General features: G+C 48.7%; 1 protein-coding gene across 1 annotated transcript; it reads right to left on the bottom strand.

The window, feature by feature from the left end:
• Window positions 1-545: 545 nt before the first annotated feature.
• On the bottom strand, window positions 546-25,555 carry Klf9 (KLF transcription factor 9). Its single transcript, XM_050157638.1, has 2 exons — window positions 24,075-25,555; window positions 546-2,320 (listed from the first exon to the last, which is right to left on the bottom strand). The coding sequence occupies exons 1-2, from the start codon at window positions 24,577-24,579 to the stop codon at window positions 2,091-2,093; spliced, it is 735 nt and encodes a 244-aa protein (XP_050013595.1). The 5' UTR covers window positions 24,580-25,555; the 3' UTR covers window positions 546-2,090.
• Between the last annotated feature and the right edge of the window lie 2,184 nt (window positions 25,556-27,739).

Below are 27,739 nucleotides of genomic sequence, written 5' to 3'. Positions count from 1 at the left end.
AAGAAATAGGCAGCCTTAACCTATTTCATATGGAAGAACAGATGTCCTTAAAACTTATTTTGGACAGAGAAATTAAAATTTGGTTTAAAATAAGCGTTTCAAAAATCTGAAACAGAGGTAGAAAGTGTTCTTTATTTTTCCTGACATGTTTTCTCGTGAGAAAACACTTTCCTTTTTAGCTCATGGACTGCTCCCAGTCCCTAATGTTAAAAGCAGTTCTCTGGATAGAACTCCTGATGCGACTCCATTGGTTAAACAGAAAACACTGTGCTAATGATGGCTGTTGTACTGGAAGTTGGAGTCAGCTGTGCCCCGTGCCCGCTGCAGGAGCACCCGCTGCCGGGATGGAAGTGAGCTTCGCTGGGTGAAATGTGGAGCTCGCTGTAGGTGAGAACCCCGAGTTTGCACGCCATGTGCGGCACATGGCTAAACCAGAGTGCACCGTAGCGCTCTGTTCTAGATAGCAGGTAAACCCGTCAGAAAGTGGTCTTTCTGAAGGAAGAAAATGTAAACATTTCCCCACGATCACTGCTGACTCCCCTCGATTGAGGTTTTTGTTTGTTTTTTTGCTTTTTTTTTTTTAACTATGAAAACTGAGTTTGTTTTTCTGGCCGTTTTCAGTAAATGGCATAGGATGGAGATAGTGGTTTAGGCCATTGTTAGACACCTAGATCCGAGCGAAGGAGTGGAAGGCTACGGATGCAGACAGCTGGTGGTGTGATGTCACTCACGTGTGTCTCTTTGACCTGTGCTCACCAGAAGGGGCTGTTCTGCAGGGTCGCCTCTGAAGTTATTGTGGCGTCTTCCCTTGGTACTTACTACTTATGGGGGCAAACTGTTTTTGTTTTTCATCTTTCAGCTCCCTTTCCTTTGATACAACTCTTACACCTCATAGTGGGAGTCTCATAGGAACACAGGAAGGCGACCAAGAAACATCCCCCCCAGCCCCAAACAAAAACAAAAACAAAACAAACAGGCATTCCAGGCCTGGCGATGGTTATGCACCCATTTATCAACTAACACCAGAAAGAGCCGAAAGCTCTCGTTCTGTGTCCTGGCGTCATCTGAAAGGACAGGGAAATCCAAACAAATTCATGGAAGGTCAAACTGTTTGCTCGCTTTTGCATCTACCAAAACACCACCTTCCTCCCCCCTCCTCTTCCTCCTCAGCATGTGTTTTATACTTTCTGCCCTCACAGCTCTGCTACGGGTTCTCAGGGAAACGTGTACACTGTAAGATAAGCAGATTGTGACGTGGTGCCAAACAGAACGTCTGCTTCTACCCTCAAAGCATGGATTACCTTACTCACCCTCGGTCTTAGAAAACAAAAGTGCAGTTTATGTTCCGATAGTACGAGTCCTACAAAGCAGGGCTGGGAAGCTCCGGACTACCGTGACCTCGCGAAGGTCTGTCTTGATTAGTGTCGATTCGGACTCTGCATATCCATTGACTATAAGTAACTTTTTGTTTGTTTGTTTGTTTTCAAGTCTTTAGATGACAGATCATGCTGGAGTAGGTGTGCTCTTGCTTGCATAAAAGACAGCTGTGCTATGGAGGGTTTTTTTTTTTTTCTTAAATCTCAAACGTTAAAGTGATTCAGGAGAGTGGTTCTGCTAAACAAACTGAAACACACTGGTCGGTACATTAAAAGAGAAGGAAACGATTCTGAGAGTCAACAAGCATCAAGGACCCAGAGTCACTGTGGGAGGCCAGGGGTCAACTCACCCAGTCAGACGTATGTACACCAGTGTGAATCTTCAAACGCCTACCCCGAGTCTTGGCCTTGCCCCCCCTCCCGCCCACCCCCAGAAACAAAGAAAAAAATACCAAAAGCATTTGCCTGCCCTCCAACAGTCAAGAGACAGTTCCAAGTTGCCTCTGCAAGGGGACCAAATGTTGACTTTGATCTTAGGCTACCATGTGCTTTTTGGAAACAGTACAGGGAGGGTATCAGAATAGTGACCAAAAGAGCAGTGACCTCCTGCGGCCAGCACGCCTGGGCTGGGGCGGGCTTCCATCTGTCCGTCTGTTTCCTGGGAGCTTTGTCTTTCCGGGGACCATCTCTGCCTGGCTGCCATGGGGAAGCACCTCACAAGGGGCTGGCAAGTGCCTTTTTTGATCGTTTGATCATGCTGGGGTGGAACTCGGTGTGACGCCGGGCATGCTTGGTGAGGTGGTCACTCCTCATGAACCTCTTCTCACACAGCGGACAGCGGAACTGCTTCTCGCCAGTGTGGGTCCGGTAGTGGCGGGTCAGCTCATCCGAGCGCGAGAATTTTTTAAGGCAGTCTGGCCACGTGCAGGGAAAGGGCCGTTCACCTAAGAGAAGGGAATCAAGACAGAACACTGTGTAAGGGGCACGTCAAAAACATTCTAAAGGCCATCTATGAGTGACAATCGCTGTAACAAAAAGGATAAACTTCTTGTCATGAGTTTTATGGGCTCTGCTGCATTTCTCGCAAACTCTCAGTTGAAGTCCTAACGCCTCATACACATCTCAGAATGTGGCTGTATGGTTGTCCCCCATGCATGGGGTCCCTAGCTGGATTCAACCCACAATGGATGGGAAAATATTTGGAAAGGAAAAACTGTCTCACGTACTGACTCTTTTACTGTCATTTTCTTCATGATGGAACACACATTTACACTATCACAGTCATTACATTCCATTCCATGCAAATACTTGCATTGCTAAAAAGTTTTAAAAAATTTTAAAGATACATGTGTGCACATGGGCATTGTGTTAGGACACTCATAAGGAGGTCGGAGGACACGTTTGTGGCGCCAGGTCTCTTCTGTTTTACTGGGGCTCTGGGATTGAACTCAGGTCCCCAGACTTGCACCAGAGTGCTACCTGCTCAGCCATCTCACCATCCTAAATGCTCACATTCGAGGTCACTGGGGGGTGGGATGGACCTTCATCCCAGGACCGGTGTCCTTGTGAGAGGGGAAGCGAGAAAGAGTACAGTGAGATCCTGAGAGAGACCTTGGTGAGCATCCAGCCTCCAGATCAGAGATGACTGCTGACTCAGCCATAGGATGTCTGTGGTTCCTCCTTCTGGCAGCCCTGGCAAGCTTAGCAGGCATGGGGGGAGGGGGAATGGTTGAGAACCCTCTAAACAAATAAGCCTGGTGCCTGTACCCAATGCTCACTCACAAGTCTTTCTTTCCTCCCTTTTAATTTTATACTATACAATTGTTGGTTTCATGAGTTCTTCAGATCAGGCCAAAGGTCAGGCCCTTTCTGCTCTATTTCCTGTTATTGTAGAGATGAAAGTAGAGACCCGAGAGGCCACCTTCCCTCCCACAACAGGCATTGCCCTTAGACGTCCCCAGGACTGTCACCACCCGGCATCTACCAGCAAGTCTGATAGTAGGAAGCCACTACCTGCGGAGGCGGCGCTTGAGGGTAAGCTGCACAGACTTCTCCGTTGTGGTGAACTGTGCGCTCCTGCAAAGCCATCTTCTGAGTGAGTGTTCCAGCACTCAGCCACCACTGCTCACTAGCGTCTCTTCCTCAGAGTAAACACTCCCTCCACACCCCTCCCAGGCAGAGAGCTCGGGCCACCCACTCACTGCTTCCCTGGATCCCTTCTCATGGGGGTCCCCCACATGGCGGCCATCATACAGTTGAGAAAATGGGGATTTGCAAGGTGAAGCTACTTGCTTGGAAGCCTTGAGCTCACTGTCTGCCCAATGTCAAACCCGGAGCTTCTAGCTACTTGGCTGTCCTGCCTCTTGTGAGTCATGAGGTCTTGACACTTTTCACACATCCTTCCTGCTTCTGACTGCTTTCTTAAGGTTGGAGTCGCACCAAATTGTGCCACAGTCCGACTTGGAAGACCTGCTTATGGTGGCATTAAGAGATACCCATCCTCTTACACACCCACCAAGATCCTAGCAAGGAGGGTGGGACCAAGCCATCATTCTGGAAGGACACACACAAAAGCAGACTATACTGTTAATACTAGGACCTCAGTTGCTCTTGCAAATACCTGTCATCACCTTGCTCTGGGACCACCTGCCTGCCCTTCACACCGTTCCAAGCACAGTCCAAGCCAGCTGCTTCATACACACAGGCTCCTGTTTCCACACAGCTCTCCAGACACGCCTTTGGTAGGTGTGAGGAGCGATCATTTTCTCACTCCTGTCCCCAGGCTGGCCGGAAGCTGGAAGGACACTGCAGAGGCTGGGAGCTGTCCAGCACGAAGCCCCTGAGTCATCAGAAAGACACTCTCCCTTCTTCACCTGCACCAACAAGATACAGAAACAGTGAGGCCAAGGCAGCCAACAAACAGTCCAAGCCTCGCAGAAATCTATACCTGCTACCCGCGTGCTCCAAGCAGAGCCCAGGTCTAACACTGCACAGCCTAACCATGGGCTAAGTCCTTACAAGAATGCTGGAGCTACCCACAGAGGAGAGTAGAGAACCAGGAGTGATATTGCACAGAGGGTTCCCGAGGGGGGGTCAAGAAGAAAAGGCAGCCAGAGAGTCTGCACTGAGCAATCCAAAGCAAATCTAAAACAAGCAAAAGCAGGGGCTGCATGCAGACTCTTGACGAGCAAGAAGCATTGCACCAACTTCAGCAGACCTTGGAACACAATTCAAAATCCAGTTTGTAACAACTCTCTAGGCTCTTGACGAGCAAGAAGCATTGCACCAACTTCAGCAGACCTTGGAACACAATTCAAAATCCAGTTTGTAACAACTCTCTAGGCTCTTGACGAGCAAGAAGCATTGCACCAACTTCAGCAGACCTTGGAACACAATTCAAAATCCAGTTTGTAACAACTCTCTAGGATTGAGTTTCTTGTGGCAGGGAAAATATTCTACGTGACTTTTGTATTGCCTGCATGAATCGAATGCCCAATACCAGTGTGTGTGTGTATGGGGGGGATCCAAGACCCCTACCCCAACATGGATACCATAATTTAAAGACTTTCAAGTCCCTTGCATAAGACTATACTTTATACTTTATAGTTCCATATATCATAAGCACATCGTATGTATTTTCAATGATCCCTAAGTAACTTAAATAGTTGTTATATTTAATTGTTTAGGGACTAATGACAAGGAAAAAGATCAACATATGTCTAGAAGAAACACATTAGTCTGAATATTTTCATTTGTATTTGACTGATGTGGAACCCACAGATGCAGGGGCCAGGTAGGTGTTACAGGGGTGTATTTATTTCCAGACACTATTACTAACCAAAACCTTCTCAGAACTTAGGTCACTGAAGTAGACTTCAGGACTATTCTAGAATTAGGTTGCAACAAAGTCCTTCTAACTGCAAAAAAGCATCTACAGGGTATGTTAAATATATAATAACAAAGCCAAGCAGAGGTGGCGCACGCCTTTAATCCCAGAACTCAGGAGGCAGAGGCAGGCCGATCTCTGAATTTGAGACTAGCCTGGTCTACAGAGTTAGTCCAAGGACTGAAAGTGCTCCACAGAGAAACCTTGCCTTGGAAAAAAAAATAAATAAATAATAAGTGAAAATAAAAAGACAAGCTGGGATTGGGGTCCCAGTACCCAGACGATGGAGACAGGAGAATTATGAGTTCATGGGAGCCTGGGCTACATAACATAAATCACATATATATATATATATATATATATATATATATATGTACATATATATATATTAGATATAAAATGGGGAAATATAACAGAATTCATAGAATAAGCTTCAAACAAAAAAGAGACAAAAGCTCTTGCTTTTTCACCCTTGGAAGCTCTAGCCACTGCTCTATGATGCTCAGGAAAAATGGCGAGAAGACCTAAAATAAAGCTTCTGTCTTCCCAGAGCTTGTCAGTGATGTGGCTTTCTTGGCAGCGTGCCTTATGGGTTAGCGTTCTCACTGCACCTGCAGCTGTGCGTCAATTGAGTCGGGAGGAGGGCTAATCTGTGTCTGCATCCGGGGAAGAATGTTCCTAAGGGTCACTCTGTTGGCAGAGTTGCCAAGGAGAAAGGGACTTCCCTCATTTAGAAGATGGCTGCACGCTGGCATGGTGGTACAAGCCTTCAGTCCCAGCACTCATGGGGCAGAGGTAGGGAGCTCTCTCTGCGTTCCAGGTCAGCCTGGTCTACACAGTGAGTTTCAGGACAGCCATGGCTATTATACAAAGAAACTCTATCTCCAAAACCCAGAAAGAATAAAGAAAGAGAGAAAAAGATGGCTACAGAGAAGTGGCACAGTGCAAAGTGTCACGAGTCAGTTGTAGAGACCACAGGAACACTCTTCATGCTTTTGCAGAGAGAATTCAAGGGTATTTAGGGCTCATTCTCACGAGACTCACTTCCAATATGGCCCGTCACCGTTTGTGGTTCTTCCCACTGCTCTTAATGGAGGTGCTGAAACACTTGTCCCAAGTATTTCAGAGAGAAGAGGCGAGCTAGCCCAGACGAGAAAGAACAGCCTCTGTGGGGCCCATTTCACTTGTCCACCAGAGTTGACAGTTCATAAGCAGTTAGCAAAGCAAGATGCTGCCGTCAACAGCAGGTATGAGTCTTATGGAGTATGTCGAAAAAGACATCAGAAGGTTGAAAAAGCATTCACCAGAGCTTAGCAACCCATAGCCTACCATCCAGATCTGGCTTGCCAGAAGTCAAGACCAAACGGTTAAGAACGAGAAAAAAAAAAACAAGCGAGATGAAATGAGCATTGGTGGCTACCTGGATCCTGGGTTGTGGTAGGGCCCACGGTCACCTGAAGAGTGGTATCTTGACAGTCACACACATGCTGCATGATAAAACCAGCCAGTGGTGTATGTGCAGGTCTGACGCTGCGGGAACCTACTTACTGCTTTCTCCTCTTCACCCCAGCGAGCTTTTGCACAGAACCTACTATGGGATGCATGATGATGCGAACGGCAGAGACAAGATGCCACTGACAAAGTGATATGAGGTTTGCACCTAATGAAGTCTGAAACAGGAGCCAGGCATGGTGGGCACACCTGTAAACTGACTCTTGGGAGGCTGAGGCAGGAGGCTTGCCACGAGTTTCAGATAAGTCTGTGTTACGCAGCAAGAGCCCATGTCAAAGAAAATCAGAAGGAGGGAGAGAAGGGGAAATCACTATGCAGACAGGAGCACAGGGCTGCAAGGGAAATGGGGGCTAGGAACTTGTGTCCTGTCATGTCATAGTTCTGCTCTAAGGGGGAAACCAAGTCAGGCGCACTCTTTCAGCTCAGTGCTAAGGGCAAAGGGTCAGCCTTCTCCGTGATAGTCACAGCAAGGCAAGCATCAGTCAGAGGGTCCTTATGCCGGTCCGCAGCATTTATGAGAGTTACCCTTCTCCTGGGGAAAACACAGGCTTGTGCTAGAATTTGTTTCTGGCCTTCTCAGGAAAAGCACACCCAGAGGCAATAACACAATTAACTCGGCCTTTCTGGAGCAGAGCTGCTAAGAGCCCAAGCCTCCGAATTCTCATTATTTACATCACACTCCCCGCCCTCCTCGGCACAAGCTAAGCACCTCTTTCTTACAGGCTCTTCCGGAGTATAAAGTCAACTTAACCAAAAAGCTACTGAACTTGGCACAACATGAGTAACAGACTTGCTCTGTGGAGATGACCAGGTCTACAGAATGCTCCCAGGCCCACCACGGCCGAGCTGGGCCTTCCAGCTTTGCTCACAAAGGGCCCACATTACTTCTCAGAAGGAACTTCCTGGCTGCTAGCAATTAGTCAGTCCTAAGGGACTGGATCTCAACCGCCTCTCAGTGAGGTTCCTGTGCTGAAGGCTTGGTGGCCAGCTGGCGGGGCTTATCAGGAGGTGATGAGTTGGCCAGGAAATGGAGCCTCACGGGGAAGTTAGGTCATGGAGGGCATGTCCTTGAGGGGCATATTGGAACCCTGGCCCCCCTTTTCTCCCAGTTTCTCAGCTACCATGGGGTGAAGATCCTCCATTATCCCCTACACTTCCACTATGAAGCCTTGCTCAAATAGGCTCAAAGAAACTCAGGCAAGCCACCATGGGCTGAACCCTGCGAAACCATAAATCAGCTAAAGCTTTCCTCTCAAAACTGACATGCCTCAAGTATTTTGTCACAGCAATGGAAAGTCAACGGATATAGCTCATTCCTACTGGGAAAATCCTGAAGGGAATGGAGCTGAGACTCCATATATGAGGAGGGGGCAGAGAGCTTGGCAGGTACACGGCCTGCCCATCAATCAGACCTTCCCAGCCCCAAGGGGGCTCCCCTGGGTTCTTAGGGTCAAGGCTACCACTGAGGTCTGAACCTGAAGTCAGAGAGGCCTTTGTTTTCAACACCTCCTTCTCCCTGGTTTTTCTCAGCTTCCCTTCCTTAGTCAGAGGGGGCTCAAAAGGAGGTCTAACCTTGTCATGTCACGGTTCCAAATCCAAAATCAAATGTTCTCACTATTTCTTTCTGGTCAAAGCCAACCAAGTTGGTAACAAATCTAAGGGAAGGAAGCTTCCTTTCCAGAACAGAACTCCACACGTGTCAATCAAGAATCATAGCTTCCTGCAAGTGCACAGAACCAAGCCTGCTTCTTCAGGAAAAACCGGTTTGTATTTGACAGGGAAAGAATAGATAGATAGATAGATAGATAGATAGATAGATAGATAGATAGATAGATAGAGCGCTAAAAGTCTATGGGAAAAGGGGTAAATTTGGTATTGAAAAACACATTACTGCTAGTGCACTTATAGATGTACCCTTGATAGATGCAGAACACTTGATAAAACTTAATGTTCCTCCCTAATGAAAGCTTTCAGGAAAAGAGAAAGAAAATTATTTAGCAAGTTTAAAGAAAACAAATCCGAAACCTTCCCTCAGCATAGGTCAGTAGTAAAGAAGAAGTCTAAAGCTGTCTGGGACACCTGGCCTGCCATTACAGCGGCTCTCTGTCCGGGAAACGGGAGTGAGTGTGGACGAGTGAGTGAAGTCTACGACCTGCAGCTGACACAACCTTTCCGATGAAAAGTCACGATCACTGTGGGGTGGGGGGACACCCCATCTAAGTTACAAGAGCAGGAGCCACGACTTTGGTATAGATCTGCTCGGGAGAATTCGGGATAGACGTAAAAATGAAGGTTCGGGACTTTCACAACTATACCCCAAGAATCAAAGAAAACTCACAGTGGAAGAGCTCCCAGGTCCTCGGAGGGCGAAACTCAGCCTGGGACACCACAGTTCTGCGCAAACTCATACCTGACATTCACACCACGGTAAAAATTCCTCTTTCTTCAAACTTGACAAATTCCTGATATCCACATATAAGGACAAATATGCCTGGCTTGCCAGGAGGTTTTTTCGGAACAGTATGTATTTGCCAGACTACTTATTAAAATATACTATTAATGCTATAATAACAGAGATTGTGAGACGCCAGCTTAGCAACAGTAGAACTGAAAACAAACCCAAGAATCTATCGGGATGGAGTACATGATTTAGTGCATGGTAAACCCGAGTCTCTGTAGGGATTTTGTATATGGTAATGCAGTATTTTGAGTCAGTAACCACATGTATTGTTTTCATAAAAGGAACATCAGATAAAAAGTTAAATCCGCAGCCCTATTTTATAGTTTTTTACTTAAAGAAATTCTAATGGTCTATAAAGGTAAAAAGTAAACAAAATACAGATTAATGTTTTTTTTTTTGTTTTTTTTTTAAATATTTATTTATTTGTTATGTATACAATATTCTGTCTGTGTGTATGCCTGCAGGCCAGAAGAGGGCACCAAACCCCATTACAGATGGCTGTGAGCCACCATGTGGTTGCCGGGAATTGAACTCAGGACCTTTGGAAGAGCAGGCAATGCTCTTAACCGCTGAGCCATCTCTCCAGCCCCAGATCAATGTTTTTAAATCATGGTAGAATAAAGGCTTTCTAAACATGAAGCCATAAGCAAAATTCATGGATAGTTTTTCTTAGTTTTTGAGACAGGGTCTTTCTCTGTGTAGTCTAGTCTGGCCTCAAACTCACCATCCCCCTGCCTCAGAGTCTACATGACAATATATATTTATGAAACTTTTTACACATTATAAAACTTTATGAAACAAGGACTTAAGCAATGAATTCATGAAATTACAGCAGGTAATAGGATAGTGCTTGCTATAAAGACCTGAGTTCCAGGGGCTGGGGCCCTGGCTGCTCTTCCAGAAGTCCTGAGTTCAGTTCCCAGCAACCACAGGGCAACCATCTCTAATGAGATCTGGTGCCCTCTTCAGGCCTACAGGCGCACGTGCAGAGAGAACACTGTATATGTAATAAATAAATAAAATGTTTTTTAAAAAAAAGCTGGGCATAGCAATACTGACATGTAATCCCAGCACTGGGAAGGAAGACATAAGAGAGACTAAAGCTTCCTAGCTGGAGCTGGGTGGTGGTGGCGCACGCCTTTAATCCCAGCACTCGGGAGGCAGAGGTAGGCAGATCTCTGTGAGTTCGAGGCCAGCCTGGTCTACAGAGCTAGTTCCAGGACATGCTCCCAAGCCACAGAGAAACCCTGTCTCGAAAAACAAAAAACAAACAAACAAGCTTCCTAGCTGGATAGTCTAGATGAATTGATGAACACACAGCCTGGTCGATACTGTGAGATCCAGGATAGGCAGGGAGACTCCACTGAGAAAGCTTCAGTCAGGGTGTATTATATGAGAGAATAATAAATGTAAAAAATATGACAGATGAGGCTCAACCTCTGGCCTTCACACATGCACCTGCACAGACATGAACACAAACACCCATCCACACTCAGACAAAATCACAGTCTACTGTAATAAGAGTGGACAAAGACGCGAATAGGAAATTTACAAGAGGCACTAATGATCAAGCAATACTATACAAGTAGGCATGGTGGGGCACACCTCGAACCCTAACACTCTGGAGGCTGATGTGGGAAGATAGCCGTAGGCTTAAGGCATGCTTAGACTACACGGTGAGACCTTGTCTCAAACAAAGTTAAAAAAAAAAAAAAACCAAACCTCACAAAGTCAGGGATGGTAGCTCACATCTATAGTCCCAGTACTTGGATTACTGAGGGAGGGCTGCCATGAGTTTGAGACCAGTTTGAGCTACTTAGTGGGATTCTACCTCCAAATAAAAAATAAAGAGAAAGAAGAAGAGAGGAAAGAAGGAGGCGGGAGTGTGGCGTGTGGCTCACTTGATAGACTGGCGGCTTCCTAGCATGCATGAAGCCTGGGGTTCCATCTCCAGACCCACACAGACCAGACATGGTGGTATATGCTTGTAACCACAGCACTTGGGAGACAGAGGCAGGAAGGTCAGAAATTCAAGCTCATCTTTACAACGAGATCTAGTGAGCTTGAGGTCAGCAGAGGTTGGAAGGGGCAGTCACCTCCATTCTCCTGGGCTGTTATGTGCAGACACAGTGCAACCAGCGAAACAGAGACAAAGATATGAAGTTATCTAATATTTTAAAGAGGTTGGTGACATATACCTGCAACCCTAGCATTTAGTAGGCTACAAAAGGCTTACAAACCCAAATCCAGCCTGGTTTATACGGTAAATTCAAGGGAAACTGAGTTATGTGAAGACATTGTTTCAAAAACTAATCAATAAATGTTTTCTATGTGAATATAGATTTACTGAAAACAATGATGCATTTGAGCTTAGGGTATTCCACGGATCATCTAGGAGTCTTCTGAGACTGGCTATTGTGGCACATATCCATAAATTAGCACTTGGGTAGCAGAGACTAGAGTCTGAGGCCTGCCTCGAAAGACTCTGACTCAAAACAAAACAAAAACAAACAAAAAAAGCCAGGTGGTTCTGAGCCTAAGGCCAGCCTATCCAGTGAACTCCAGGCTCCCCAGGGCTATTCATTGAGACCTTGTCCTAAAACAAAACAAAAGACCCATCCAAAACAAACAAACCAAAGTATTCTGTGGGAGCAGAGAAGTATGTTTCCTATGGCGAAATTATTGGGTACCGTAGGTGTCTAAGACACGGAAGAACTCTTAGAAGGGGAGAACCTTTGGGGATATACGCCTCACACTTCCCACACCCCTTTCCCTCCCCTTTTCATGTACAACCTAGAAATGGCCCTAAACAAGAACAAACGAAAGGCACCCTCCTCCTGAGTGCTGTAATATGCCCCACATCTGCAGGCTGCCCATCTACTGCCATCCTTACCAGGCAGAGGTAAGGATCAATCACGGTGCTTGATGTGGCTGGGTCCCACACAGATCTCCCCCATTGTCCACGGCTACCTTCCCTCCACCCACGGAGCATCTGCAGGGCAGAACACGCACGACTTCCTCCGTCCTCCAGAGCTCTTGTGCGAACTCCGCAGACAGAACCCCACCTTCTCCTAGGTGGATTGTTTTCAGGAATACTGGACTCAAAGATCCGGACACCAACGTCTCCAGCTCACCGGTACTGCCACACCCAAACACGTTCGGAATGAGCAAGGACGTCTTGGCAGCCTCTGAAGGAACAGTCCTGCCCCCCGTGGTTACCCATCCAAGTACCACCTGCTCCACTTCTCTCCTACTACAACCTTTGTGAATTTACTCCTTTTACGTTTGACTTCTTTTTCTTTATTAATGCTCAGTTTGTGGGTATCACCCATGCTGTGGGTACAACCCATACTGTCGGATATCTGTGGGAAGGAGAGCAACTTGCGCTCCAGTGGAGGATGTGGGTGTCTCCCAAGGCATACATACTGCGTGGCAGGCACTTGGGATCTGTGGAGTAAACCTGCCTGCTATTGCTTGCAGAACCCCCGCACTCAATAGAACTGTGAGAAACCCATGGCTAGCGAAACTCCAAGGAAAGATGGCAGACAAGATTCTCAAGCCTTCGGGTACTTCATCCTCATCTCGGAAATTCTAAAACAGGTGTAGAGGCAAAATATGAACCCCAAACAGTCCGTTTTTCCTGAGACAGGGTTTCTTTGTAGTTTTGGAGCCTGTCCCGGAACTAGTTTTGTAGACCAGGCTGGCCTTGAACTCACAGAGAGACACCCCCCCCCCTCTTGAATGCTGGGATTAAAGGCGTGAGCCACCACTGCTCAAACAGGTATTTTGAAACACAAGAAAGGTCTGCATGCTGGTCCCCTTCATTAGAAGGCATTAAGTCTGTCACAGAACTGAGAGCTGGAAGCTCCTAGCCATGCTCCAAAGGCCCCACACCCACATAGCTAGTTCCTCAGAGACCGGATCCCAGCTTCCAGGAGCTGGTTCTCCGGTCAGCATGACTTCATCGGCCCAGTGTACTGTAGAAGATGTGAGAAATGAATGGCCAGTGGGCTTTCAATACCAAACAAGAAGCAAATGATCAATAACTAACTCAGACACATGGACCCTCTTCCTCGCTCTATTTTTACGATTGCTGATTCCTAACTGGCCGGGTTTCAGAAACAGCCAGCTCCAAGGGGCAGGGGATTTGCCCAAGGACACTGCCCTAAAGTGCATGACCAGTTTAAAACACCATTCGCGCGCTCACTTCAGTTTTGTGCATACAAAGGGATGAGATGTGAGAAAAGAGCCAAAGCTGGAACTGAAGGCAGAGAGAAACTTTGCTGCTGGATTTTGCTTACTGTCTTCCTGGCCCTTCTTTCCATATGCATTGCTGGTGGGCAGGGGTGGCTTTGTTAAGGCAGTGAAGTGGCCACTCTGCCAGCTTTAAGTTTCAAAGTAACATTTTTAAAATGTAGAACACCAAGCCTGGAGCTGAGGCACACGCCTGAAATTCCAACACCTGAGGCTGAGGCAGGAGGGTCAGGAGTTCAAGGTCATCCCTAGCAGCCAGGTGAATCACGAGAAGCCTGGGCTAAGTGAAGCCCAGTCTCAAAGATACCAAAAAGCTACACACCTTATTCTTACTGTCCTTGGGTTTTCCAGCACTTCCCAGGCCTTAGAGTACACATGACCCCTGACCTATGATGGCTTTGCTTAGAATCTAAGAACTTAAGCCTTAGATCCTTCAACGCTATGATAATGCAGAGGCTGGTATTTTGGTCATTTCCTGGGCTCGATACCCTCTGCTGATGCTGGGCAGCAGTAAGCTATCCCCCCCCCCCCCCGGCCACAATCAGGAGAGAAGTCCTATGGTCCATAGGGGGCTGTGCTGCTAAGTTAGGATATTTGAGGCTTACACGGGCCCTTTTCAATGTTCTCTGTTATTTTCAACCTCCAATAGGCTTGTGATCAGAGCAGGATTGGAAGAAGAGTATCCGTGCAGATGGCAGAGGTCTCTAGGGAGCACCGTTGCTCTTCACTGCCTTTTAATGACAGACCAGGAAGTGCTCAGGAAAAACTGCCTTCTCTCAGCCTCTCCGGAACACAAGTGAAGCCTGTGCGAGCCCAGGCTAGGCAGGCCCTACTCATAGCACCTCAGGGACTGGACTCCTGGCGCCGAGGGAGTGGTTCCTCTCTGCAGACCTGGGTTTCCTCCCTTCCAAATGGGTAGAGAAGAGAAAGGACTAGGTGCCACCCACTGGAGAAAGACAGGGTCACAGAGCCCAGGATCTCACTCTGTAGCTGCTGTGTAGAAGCCCTCTTCAGCACAGGGTATCGGTGAGGATGGGACATACAGTGGGTGACAGCCAGTGGAGACCACCAGGCTGCAGGAAGGCTTCTCATGTGGATGGCCCTTCACGATGCCAGAGCAACAGGCGAGCTGGCTACTCCAGATGAGGTATCACTTGGGGGAAGATCCCCAAATTAGAGGGGCTGTTTTGAACTTTACCCTAGATAGACAATACAATGTCATACATACATTAACAAGTCGCTCCTATATTTCCAGCACTTGGGAGGCGAGACAGGAGGATCACCTTGAGTTTGAGGCCAGTGTGGGTTACGGAATACTGTCTTTTAAATAAACTCACTGACCCTAAATAGAGAAAGGACCAAGAACTCCTACACTGCAGAGACAGAGCCGTTTTCCAACAGCAGAAACGGGACAGCTGGGGTCTGATTCCCTTTCTGATTCACTCACTATACCCACTCTGCCAGCCAGCTAGGCTAAGGCTCATGAGGACGAAAAGTGACAGGTGATGCTAATCACCTGCCTCCAGCTTCCCCTCTGGGAACCAGAACAGTGCTGGTCCTAGGCTATGGCTCTGGTGACATAGTCTTACCCACACAGGTTCCCATGAAACAGCCACTAACTAATCCCTGCAAGAAAATGAGTCACAGATTCCCTCGGCTTAGCGTTCATCAGCAAAGCTGATGGACTGTAGGTCTGAGCTCTCCAAACATGAAGCGGCCACGCTACCCTGTCCCCACAGGATCTGGCCAAGCGGCCCAGGTTGGCCTTGGATGCACTCAGAATTCATTCCTCCCGCCGGTCCCTTCCCAATTGCTCGCACCAGAGGCATGCCCTTCACGCCTGGCTTCATTCTGCTGTTGTCTTTGAAACGTTAGTGTTGTTAGAAAACTCCAATGGAATTACGGCAGCCCAGGAATTTAAGTCACTTGCGTGTGTGTGTGTGTGTGTGTGTGTGTGTGTGTGTGTGTGTAAGCTGTTTTCAGTTTCTGACATGTGTCGTGGTGTTTCTATTGAGTACTGTGCACACTGAAAGGATTTTGCAATCTCGATGGAAACCACTACATAAATGGCTCGTCTTTGCACGCAGACCTTATCTATTAGCGCCGTGGATAATAAATGTTCATGCGAATGGAATTCGCTCCCCTAAGCACTGAAACAGAGAATCTGGAGTGACATTCACGTAAATACCCTTGAAGATCACGCTGCTCCTGATAAACTTGTCCCATGTGAACTTTTGGTCCTGGTCTCCTGACCGTCTCCTCGGGTGGGCCTGTGGGTGTGTAAGCACTTCCAACACAGTGTTGAAATCACCTGTCCTCTGCAGTCTTTTCTGTTCGTTCACTCATGGCCTATCTCTTCTGCTAAGCTCCAGAGAGCAGAAAAAAATAAATGCTGATCGTTGGTGCATCCTGCTTGCAAGCCTATGTGGACGTAGGTGTTCGATTTGCCTTGTCTGGACTGTATTCCCTCTTCTTGTAAGAAACAGTGCTCCCGTTTCCTCCTGCAACCAGCTCTTCTTCCTCTGAGTCCTCGAAGTTTAGTAGCTGAGTTCACACCGTCAGACTTGAGAGGCTTGGATGTGTTGGAATCTGGTCCTGTCACACCGACGGCTTTCATAAGGGACACACAATTTATGCTCAGTCATGGCTTAGAGCCCCGGTTGTTTGCTGGAATCGTTAGGAATGGGAAGTAGTCTTTTCGTGTGGCTTTGCTGAATTGGCAGGAAGTGAATCTGGTGTTGCTTGGCAGCCATTTTAGCACCATTCAGAGAGAAGCAGCTCATGAATGAAGCCAGAGCCAGCAACAGGGTGGCAAAGACACAGACAGAAGGGACAGCGAGAAGGACACTGAATGCCTGGATCCAGCAACACCTTGAACCTGGAGCTCTACTTTTAATAATAATAATAATAATAAACACTTTTTAAAAAGCTTTGCTAAGTAGATTAGCCTAGGTTGGCCTCTGACACACTGCAGTCTCAGGCCCCAACCTGCCAAATGTTGGGGCTATAGGTGTATGACACCATGTTTGGAGCTTGGAGCACTGTTTTCTCCAAGTCTACAGACTTCCTTGTTTTCAACTTGTCTATGGATCCAAAACCCAGCCCTTGCAGGTGTAGTGGCACTGGCCTATAATCTCAGCACTCTGGAGGCTGAGGCAGGAAGTTTGAAGACAGCTTTGATGACATAGTTTCAGGTTGGGCTGAGCTACATAACAAAATAAGTTCTTTTTCCGGCTGGAATTAAACAATTTTGGATGACAAGGTCGGAGTCAGTACTTCTGTTGACTTTCCTAACCAAGGCTCGTGAAAACCATCTTCACAGCACAGGTAGGACAGCTTAAGCTGGCTTTGGGGTCAACAAACACAAAAGAGCCACAGGAAACACGGAATCTCTTCTCCCTGGGAGACAGCCACAGGGTTAAGGTCACCAGCCCTCACATTCAACTCTTCAAACCTGGGAACACAGCAGAAATTCCCAGCATAACTCAGACTAGGTTAACTATGTAGTCTGGCTCCTCCCATTCAATAAGAAAAACAGTGTATTTCTATCTCGTGGGATGGCTGTTTATATGTGACACACGTAAGCTGTTTAGCCCAGGACTGGACATACTACATACAACATGACAACATTCACAAAGTTACCACGGCCACCAGCATCTAACACACCTTTCACTTCTCAGCCACTCAGTAGCCTCAACTGACACTGGATCCACCTAGAATGTTAAACAAAAATTCTAAGACTCTCAAGGGTTTCTGGGCTATATATAATAAAGTGTTTACTTTTAATTGTAATAATTCTCAGCATAAGATGAGCATGCTACATCTTTTAAATGTCTCCTCATCTGAACTTGGCCTTATAACTTCATGACTATGTAATTACAGAGCTCCACTTCGCAGGTGAGAAACCTGAGGTTCAGGGACACAAGAGCTTGGGCCTGAGTCCTTGTGATGAGAGTAAGGGCGTCAGGATAGGCCTACGGAGAGGATGCTAACTAACAGCCCCTCCCAACCATGGTACCCTTGACTCCATGCTGACGTATAGGTGCCTCTGGAAAGCCCTAACCTAGCTCCTCTGAGACAACTGACAGGCCAGAGCCACTTCGTCACTGACTGAAACTTAGCAGAGTCAGGCCCTTGGAAAGGACAGATAGTCAAGTTCCCCACCTTTCTCTCATTGTTCTGGGCAACACCATCTGTATAATTCTTTCCAGTCTGCACCCACATCTGTATACCTAACTCCTTCTCCAAGGGACTGGGCACATCTGGCCCCTGTGGTCACCTGAACTCATGTGCACATGCCCACAGGCGTCCAACACATACCTTCACATAACTAAAAATAAACAAAATGCCAATCACCTCAGGTCAGCCTCTGGGCCGTTTGTCCCTGTGCCTGCCTATCCAGCAGCTCCCACTTGTCACAGACTTCCAGACGCATCCGTTCACTTCTATGAAGAGGGAGGTTCCAAAACATGTCTAAACTTCACTGAAGACAGAACACAGCACCGTCTGCATTTCAAAACCTCGTCATTAATTTTGTATGGTATAAGCTCCCATGGTTTTGTTTTAATCTATTTAATTTAAATAACCTCTTCATTTTTTCAAAGGACTCAGTCGGGCCAGTCAGGGATGGATTCCACTCTCCGGGTCATAGTAGTGCTCATTCTCAACCTTATTTTAAAAATAAACTCAGGGTGAGAGGGAGAAGCAGGCAAATCCCTTAGTTCAAAACCAGCCTGGTCTACAGAGTGAGTTCCAGGACAGGCAGGCTATAAAGAGAAACCCTATCTCAAAAAAAAATAATAATAATAATAATAAAAACAAAAAACCTGGGGATATACTGCAGTGGTCACTTGCCTAGCACTCAGGAGGTTCAGGTTCCATCTCCCAAGTCCAGAAAACACACTCATTTACTCAAAGACCCAGAAGCTCTGGTCTAGGAGGATGAGGTGGGAAACCTTTGGATTCCAGGTCCAGGTTCTCATTTTTACCACAGGCCTCCAAAGACCCAGGGCCTGGGAAGATGGAGGAGCCCAGGAAAAAGGGAGTTTGAAGGCACACCTAACGGGTGCTCAGGCACAATGTCCAGGAAGACCCCAGAAAAAGAAATGCTTCTCCCTTCCCTAGCAGGGAACCCCATCCTCTTTGTTGATGTTAGTCCTTGCTGAGGAGGCTGCTTGAGGCCAAGACAAATGCTCACTCTTGGCCTGAATGTACCAAACTGGTACTGAAGTTCTAGGAGCCTTCCAGGAAGGGAGAGCAACGGCTGTCCCAGAGCTTTGCCTGGGACTGTTTCAGTAGTGGAGTTGGCTGGTGATAAAAGGGCAGAGGCCAGGCCACTTCACCAAGCCCCTTTACTCGATTAATTCCCCTTATAGCAGCATTTTAGGCCTAGATTTAAAACAACAAAAATAAAGCCTTGTTAATTACAGAGTCAAAACCTCAGGAACTCACAATGGAGGCAGAACTGAGCACTCCCAGAAGCAAGCTGGAAGCCACAGGCTTTAAGGTTTTCTCCTGAGAACTGCAGGCGCTAGAAGATTCCCGGATAAGCTCAGTCACATGCCAGCGAAGGCAGGAGGGCTTCTGTATCTTGGCGGTGTGCCTCCAAATCTCCCAAGTTCCTCCAAAGGCTTCAGCAGAACAAGCCCATCTCAGAGGGTGGGCACTTGCTCTTTTCTAGACAAAGTGATGGATGAGATGACCTTTCAAGGTCACTTCCAACCTCCAAGGCCTATTCTTTTCAGACCAACAACTACGGCCTCCAAGCGCTCTTGAGTTAGGCCCAGGCCTGTGACTAACTTCCAACAAAAAATGGGGCGGACTGGGAGCCAGGATTACCCAAGACCACTGCTGGAAGGATCTCTTTCCTATTTTAAGATCAGTGGGTCTCCCCCCCCCCTTCTTTTTTGCCTCTCTTTTTTGCGTGTGTTGCATAGAAACAGAAAGTGCCTTTGTACCAATTACTAGGCATTAATTTACGCTCCTCCGTGGGCGCTGGGTTTGCTGGAGAAACACTAGGGAAGGGTGGGAGGGTGATGTGGGGGAGGTTTCTAGCTGTAAGCTCCCCCCCCAACCTTGAGAATAGATAAGGCACGAGAGAGAATAAAAACCAGACTAAGAAACACAACAGGCCCCGGGTGTTGTTTTTCAATACCAACAATGCTAATGGTCGGAAGGCATCCAGAAACTGAGCTGAAAGAAGGCTCCGAGCAGAGCTAGCCCTGTGGTTTTAGGGGCTTCTGAAAGCGCCTAGGAAGCATCTGCTCCCTCTTCCTCTCAATGAACTTATTAGGGAAGATCACCGTCCTATGATGTTTCTCCCTGGGAAGTTCACTTTGGGAGTTTCCCACAGACACCGCAGAATGACTGGTTCTTGAGATTAAGCATCAACAGCTGCGACAGGAATGGAGTCCAAAGGTCCACTTCCCTCCCTTTATAGCATTGTGTCTGGAGGCAATGGGGTGCCACCATCCAGAGGGCCCCATTTCCTCTGCTGCCTCCCTCCTCCCACCCCGGGCGGGTACACACACACACTCCTCTGAGAGGGAAACCAAGGAAACACCCACGTGCTTTGTAACTGGACCCCATTTGCATTTCATGCTGTGAAGCAGGAACCCTTGCCAGCTTCAGGAGAAGCCTCCCAGGCCACCCTGCTTTGCCAACGCTAGGGCAAATGAGAGATGGAGGAGGGCTCCTGCATTTAACTGGTCCTTCTTCTCTTCCAGACTAGGAACAAGAGTCACCAGGGTGGGTCTCCATCTCAAGGGGAGATTTCAACTAGGCCAAATAACCAAAGGCCACCCTGTCCCAGACTCAAGGGAAGAGCACCTTATCTGGAATTCACTAACAACCCCACAAGAACCCAACACACTCAGGAAACCATCTTCCCAGTGGGAAGCTGCATGAGGCTCTGCTCTTGCTTCTCTATAGTTCATTATTCTTTCTCCACACAGGGCATTTGAAGGTGGGTCTAGAAGTCTCACTGGGGTAGGTGGGCAAAAATGGGCTCTTTGACAGATGGAAACAATCTTAGGTATTAGGACGATGTGTGGCCTTCTGAGGGGCACAGTCCCTAAGTAGCTCTGTAATTTTTCCTGTCAGTGTTAGGCCACCATAGGGTACAGGGTGGACATTTGTAGAATAAGATCATCTCAAGTCTCCTCAGGGGACATGTAGTGGGAAAAGAGAAGAGAAATACTCCCGTGGGCAAGTCATCTCCTCATCACTCAGTTGGGTTTCGATGTGAATACATCCAGGAAGGATGCAGTTTCTGAAATACTATCGCATATGGCTGTAGGAAGTTGTCTGGAAAGAACAAGGGCAAAGAGCACATCTCCTTAAGGACCAGGGTACAGGGTTTCCCTGTACTCATAAAGAGGAGAAAGTGATAAGGACCAGGGGACAACACCAGTCATTAAGGCCTCTCAGACGAGGGCTTGGGGCCACAGCCAGAACTGGCTCTGACCCTGAGACCCGGACTCCCTAGGCTTTTGTTTGGGTGCTAAGAATTGAACCCAGGGTCTTGGGCACGCACTAAGCATGCACCTCTAGCCCCCAAGTGGCTTCACATCACATGTCTGTTTGAGTCAGGGTCACACTTTGTAGCCCTGGCTGGCCTGGACCTTGCTGTGTAGACCAGGGTGGCCTCAAACTTAGAGAGATCTACCTGCCTATGTCTCCTGAGAGCTGGAATTAAGGGCATGTGCTACCACATCCAGCCACATCACACCAGAATTAATACCAGACTCTCAAACAGGTAACACCAAAGCTACAGTGAAAGAGACACGGGCTACCCAGAAGCAACTGTTCCCATCTGAGTTAGAACTGACCAGTATGGACACTCCTGAGGAAGACCAAACATTCTATTCCAAAACTGGAGGCTTTTGTTATGGATGTTTTGCCAGTGCCTCCTGCCAAGCAGTTTGAGTATCCAAGGAAAAAGTGTAAGTCTGATGTACATGCCTGTAACTTCAACATTTGGGGGGTGGGAAGGGGTTGGCCACGAAGACCTCAAATTCAAATCCAGCTTAGCCAATTCAGCAAGGTCCCGTCTCCAAAGGCCCGAAATAAAAATAAATCCGTGAGATCCACCCAATACAAAGCAGTTCAAACCAACTGTTGCTAGGCAGGGATCCGGGCCCACTCACTGTTTGCCAGATCTTCTGATTTTTCCAGAGAACAAGAAATCTGGCCTCATGCCAGAATCCTGATTTTTCGATGCTGGTAACTAATGAAATTTTTATCAACTCTGTGCCGTCCACAGCAAACAAATCTGCAAAGCAAATTCTGCAGCCTGTGCGCTCCAGTGTGCAAACCCCGAATTATTTAGACCTGTGGAGGGTCTCAGGGAATAAAAGAAAGGCAAACCCGAGCCTTGGCCTCATTCAGCCACCACAACTGTGTCCTTCCTCGGGACACCACGGAAGGAGCTCCACTGAATTCACTAGAACATTTTTTCAAATGATTCGACTTCTAAAGCTGCTGGCGTCTGAAGCAGAGCAGTGCAAGGCTCTCTAAGGAAGTGAGCAAGCAGGGGGTGTTCTCAAGGGAACGTGTGGAGCAGCAATGAACACGGGGGTGTGGCAGGGATTTCAGCTCTTAAGATTTGCACGGAAAGCCTGTCTCCAGGCACCTTCAGGATTTAAGAACCAGCAGAAAGAAAATCAGGAAGCTCTTTGCCCCACCCAGCCACGATCTAACCTGAAGCTGTCTGAGAATCCAACTGCCTGAAACTCAAACTTGGCACGTGCCTCCTCGTCAGTACACTTTGGGCAACATCTGTCGTGGCTGGAGTTTTTGTCCACACTGGCAGGACAGAGAGTCCTTCACTCCCACCCCACCCCCAACATAAATAAGACCCCTGCAATCACCACACCCCCTAGAACCAAAAGAATGACTAGCATTTAAAAACGGGAAGAGTATTTCAGTTCCTTTTCTACTCCCGAAAGGTTCTCCTGAAGCAGCTGAGCTGACGTGCCTTATGGAGAATTAAAGAGCCGTGCGCATGCATGCACACATGAGCAGCCATTTCTATAAACGCCGGAGAAGAGCACTCAGCCGAAATGGCCCAGAATGCCGGGGATCTACTGCTAGGCCACGGAGGCACTGCGGGCCTCCCCTCTTACACCATCGGGCAGCCTTCCTGAAGGAGAAAATGCCTTTGCTCAAGGTGGCAGTGGGTGTCTACGGGAGCCTCTGAACCCTGGGAACATGGCTGACATGGCCAGGCCCTCCCGACAGCTGTGGTAACAGGCTGAGTTCATAGACCACTCCTCGCCTCCCAGGGCCCTACTAAAAGTCACACCCCTCACTGGGAGGCCAGGCCTCTCCCTAACTGCTTTACAGATCCAGACTTTAAAGGGCGCTGTTCCACAAGGCAACCTAGATATGGACCTCCCCAAGCACCTGTTTTTTGTTTGTTTGTTTGTTTATCATTAGGAAATTTAGCTTTTTATGGGTGCTGGCAACCACCTCCAAGACACTAGCTTTCCAAAGGAAGTAAAAAAAAGGAAAAGTGGTTACACAGTCCTTCCTTTAAAATACAAGCAAGGCCGAAAAATCCCAAGGAGAGTACCATTTCGAAACCAAAACACCAAACCTTAACACCAAAAAGCCTCTACGCCTTGCCACACAAACACGCTGTCTCGGAGCAGATGGGAAAGGCCTGCTGCCTGATGATAGCAGTCCCAAACGACCCTTCCCCAGCCGACCAGACAGCACGAATGCCTGCCAGCCTTGCCTGCGCCTGTTTAATTGGAGCAACCCAGAGCCAGTTGACCAAGGTCCTTCTAAGTCCCTAAAGCCCATTCCACACAGCAGATGTCTTTACAGCCACATCGGCCTGTGCTGCTGGGCCTACAGCTAGCAATAAGCACCCCCACATTCAATCCCCGAGGCCTTGAACTCCAGCAAGAACCACACCTCTCTCTACTTAGGGTTCAGAGGTGCTACCTATTAAGTCACATGGGACCAGATCAGCACCGAGAATCACGTCAGTTAGGAAGGTTAACTAGTCAAGAAATTAATCCACCAACCATTCCTTCATCAGTCTCCCCTGCAGCCTGGAGCAGTTTTATTTTAAACCTCTCAGGGGACTCTTGGCCAAATTTAAAACCACCTTGGCAAGCCCTGAAAAGTAGCCGCCATCCAGCTAAATGAGTCCTTAGTCATCCCTAAAAGGATTCATGCAGAGTGCGACTCCCCCCCATGCCGCGATCCCTTCGCTGCAACCCCACCAGGGAATGGAATAAAAGCTGCGCCATCTGACTGCCCGCCGCCAGCGTCTCCCCAGGTGGGGCGGCCCCGCACCGACGGGGTGCGGAGTCCCGGGGGCGGGGCGGGCATGGGAGGGGCGGGCCCGCTCCCCGCCAAGCCACGCAAGCCACACTCTCAGCCCGGCCTTTTGGGGGCTTTGGGATGGCTCCTAAAGGTTGGGGCCAAGTTAGGAGGGCGTGCAAGAGTTAAGCAGCTTCTTCTCTAAAATGTTTGCAGCCTTTAGGCCGAGTGCGGAGTCCTGGGCGCCCAGGAATGCTGGCCGGCCAAAGGTTAGCTAAGCCCGGAGCGGGGGAGAGGCGACGCCGCTAACCTGTATGCACTCTGTAATGGGCTTTAAGATGGGAGGATTTTCCATAGACTTTCCCACAGCCACTGTAGGGGCACTTGTGCCTCTTTTCGGAGGCGTGTTTCCCCTTCGCAGCCACTCCAGAGTGGAGGAGGGAGAGCGGGCTGGGCGTGTTGCCAGAATCCTGTCTCTCCTCCGGGCTGTGGGAAGGACTCGACCCAGATTCGGTGGTCACGTCGCTGTCGGATCCTATATCCTCATCGGGACTCTCCAGACTGTCGCTGCACACCGAGGGGGTCTGGATGGGTCGGTACTTGTTCAGGTCCAACAAGCTCTTGGCGATGGTGACCAGTGTGCAATAATCCTTCCAGGTGTCCCCCGGGTCACCGTGCTCCTTGGTCACCTCGCGCTCAGGTAGTTGCAGTCGCTCGGTGTCCGGAGCGCCCCCATGCTCCGGCACCGCGGTGCGGTTGGAGATGGAAACCAGACACTGGGCAGCTACGAAGTCCATGTAGGCGGCCGCGGACATGGTGCGGGCGACGGCACCCCGGGCGGTGCGGCCAAACTTGTCGGTGTCTGCGGAGCTTCGGCTCGCCCTACCTTGGCCGCGGACGACGAGCCCGGTGCGGCGAGACCGAAGGGGCGGGGGCGCGGGAGCTCGCGACTCGCGGGAGCGCCGAGGCGACCTCAGCCCCTCATCTTTTACGTAACCGGCTGCGCCTCCGCACGCAGCAGCCGCGGCCGGCTCCGCCGCTGTCGCCGCCGCCCTGCCCGGCGCCCCGCGCGATCCCCCGACGGGCGCGCCCTCCTCCTGAGACGCCTCCTTGGAGAGATGCCACACGTGGCGGTCGCAAGTTTATTAGACTGCAAACGCGTCCGAGTCGCGGGGAAAGACAACTGCCAGGCAGGCGCACTCCCTCGGCCGCCTCTCCGCCCAGCTCACGCCCCGGGGCATCAACCGAGTACGCGGAAGCGGGGGGCGGGGGCCGAGCGCGACGCCGCGCTTAGAAGACACTTCTTCCCGCGTCCGCCGACGGCCACCGAGCCCCTGGTCCTGCCGCGCCGCGCCGCTCCGGCATTCTCCAGCTCAGTAACAATTTCGCAGAATCCCATCACGTCACAATCCAGGCCCCCTCCAATTGGCCAGTGGGGAGGGTGATTCAACTCTGTTTACTTTCTCCCCCTGCCAGTCAGAAGGGCCCTTCGGTGGAGAGGTGCGTCTAGAACTACGGCGCGCGGCCAATCCGACCGTTCCGTTCCGCCGCCGCGTGCTGCCCCTCCAGTCCCGAACGCTGACATTTAAAAGGGAAACTGCTCCGAGCCGGGCGGCGCAGCCCCGTGGATGCTGCCCGGTCCGCGCGCGCGCCCACGCCTCCCGGCCCACGTGCCGGCTGGCGTGGCTTAGGGACGTATCTTCCCCCAGGCGGTTACACCCGTCCCTAGGGACGACGCAGAACTTCAGCTTCGGGTTCCCAGCCCTCAAATAGTTAAGTGACTTCCTGCAAACGCTACAGTCCCAGCAACCAGTCTTCCAATCAAAAGTAAGTTGGTTGATGTCACTGGCATTGGCTCAGCCAATCAGAAGGGCGTTCCGAAAGCAAGCGCCCGACACTTGTAAACCTGCGGAGCTGTGGCGAAACTGGACAGATCTTTACATTTTGTGTTGCTGGTGGTGACCCTGAAATATAGAGGGGAGGCTGGGTGATTAATAACTGCAGTGTGAATCTATAGTTTTTAACAAACCCTCAATATGGCAGGTCACGTCGTCCAAGGACAAACTCTGAAGCGACAGAATCAATTCGTTCTTGTTTGAATGGCAGCACTTTGGAGACGGTTAAAAGTTCTTCACCCTACGCATAAACTATTAGAAATTCATCGAAAAAAAAAAAAAACAGCTAACAAAAGATCAGGTTCCATATTCAATGTACGCCTTGGTGTGTTTCTACTGCCCCAAGCAGTCACTAAAGCCAGGGGAGCGAAACTCCCTCCTCGTTTGCATAACTAAAAATCCTTTTCTTTTCAGGGACTCCTCCCAATTCCTTTCAGGCACATTTCCTTCCTCTTGCTTTACAAATGTTGAAGAACAAGACTTTTCTGCTTTATCAGGTAGATAGTGGCAGAACTCAATAGAAACCACAGGGTTCCTGATTCCCAGCTTGGCTTTAGAAGAACCAAGCCCCTGTGAAATATTAACTATGTTAAATAGATTCTTAAGAACTGGAATCGGCCAGAAATCCTTACCAACTGAATCTTGTGGCATTACTTGATTAACAATTAGTGTGGGTTTGTCGTGAATGGTGGGGTTGTTTTCCATCTTTGTAGCTGAGCAAAGAATCAAAGGCCATTATCCATAACAGGGGCCTGCTATCAGGGGGCACTGCTGATTCAAAAATCTGTCTACTTATTCTGAGTATGAGAGGCTCTTGTTTCTACGAGATGCTGATTTCACAGTATCTAACTCTTACTCCCACTACTGATTCATCTTCAATCTTTGGGATGCTTCCACTGGGTTCTTCTGGGTTTCGCATGAATCCTTCCAGTTTGAAGGTTAGAGCAGATTATTTCGACTTCTAAAGTAAAGCAGGAAGGGCACACAAGGTCATTTCCTGGGAAAAGAACAAATAGAGGGACCGGCTTGTGGAGAATTACCACCACCACCAGATCAGTATCCCACCCCATGAAAGAAGGGAGTCTTGCTCGGTGCCAGGCCCACACCCACACCCTTGCACTCACCCTCACGCAAGTAGATGTATAGTTCACTATGTAACAGGGAAGCCATCTTGGATTTATTTATTTATTTTTGCATTCTAAGATCCTTAATTTCAGGGAAGAATTCACAGGAGCTGGCTACGACGGTGCACACCTGAAGTCCTAGTTAGGGACTGAGGAGGGTGGAGCATTTGAAGACACCAGCCTGGGGGTAGCCTGGACTAAAGAGTCAGAGCCTTTCTCAAAAAAGAAAGGGAGGGAGAGAGGGCGGGGAAGCAGTAAAGGGAAGGAGGAAGGAGGGATTGATTTTACTTAATTTGTGATCTTTTTTTGTATAATAAACTCTGTCCCTAAGGTGCATGGTTTTTGGATTTGCACCTCTGTCTGCCTCCTAGGACACAGCACAGATAACCAGTGGCTCTCTCCAGGAGCCTCACGATCAAGGCCTACATAGCCTCCCCGACCTGTGTGTCCACTGGCATGAGTTACACTCATCCAAGTCTCTTCTGGTCTAGGTCTGAGTGGCTAACAAAAACTTTAAGATTAAGATAAGTATTATTCTCAGAAAAAAAAAAGAAAAGCCTGCATCGTTCCTTAAAGATTATGATCCTGAATTTGAATACAGTAACCTCAGGGTTTTTTTATATCTTAAGCTCTAAATTTCCTTACTTCTTTCTGCCTTCTCTTCAGTGCCCTTTAATTTCATGTGGTTTGGACCGTGTTCTCTGATACTCTCGAATCAGTTATAAAGATCAAACGGGCGGTGGTGGCGCACACCTTTAATCCCAGAACTTGGGAGGCAGAGGCAGGAGGATCTCTGTGAGTTCGAGGCCAGACTGGTCTACAAGAGCTAGTTCCAGGTCAGTTACGACTGTTACACAGAGAAACCCTGCCTCAAAAAAAAAAAAAAAAAAATGAAAAGGGCTGGAGAGATGGCTCAGTGGTTAGGAGTATCGCCTGCTTTTCCAAAGGTCCTGAGT

The sequence above is a fragment of the Alexandromys fortis genome, unplaced genomic scaffold, assembly GCF_014885135.2.
Source record: "Alexandromys fortis isolate MF-2015 unplaced genomic scaffold, M_Fortis_MF-2015_v1.1 scaffold_10, whole genome shotgun sequence".
Taxonomy (NCBI): domain Eukaryota; kingdom Metazoa; phylum Chordata; class Mammalia; order Rodentia; family Cricetidae; genus Alexandromys; species Alexandromys fortis.
This window is presented reverse-complemented; position numbering and strand designations above follow the sequence as displayed.

Bases quoted from the DNA above. Each gene is read 5' to 3' on its own strand.
- Klf9 (XM_050157638.1), bottom strand. From the start codon at position 24,579: ATGTCCGCGGCCGCCTACATGGACTTCGTAGCTGCCCAGTGTCTGGTT. The intron at 2,321-24,074 runs GTTAGCGGCGTC...CCCTTCTCTTAG, and splicing joins CCATTACAGAGTGCATACAG to GTGAACGGCCCTTTCCCTGC.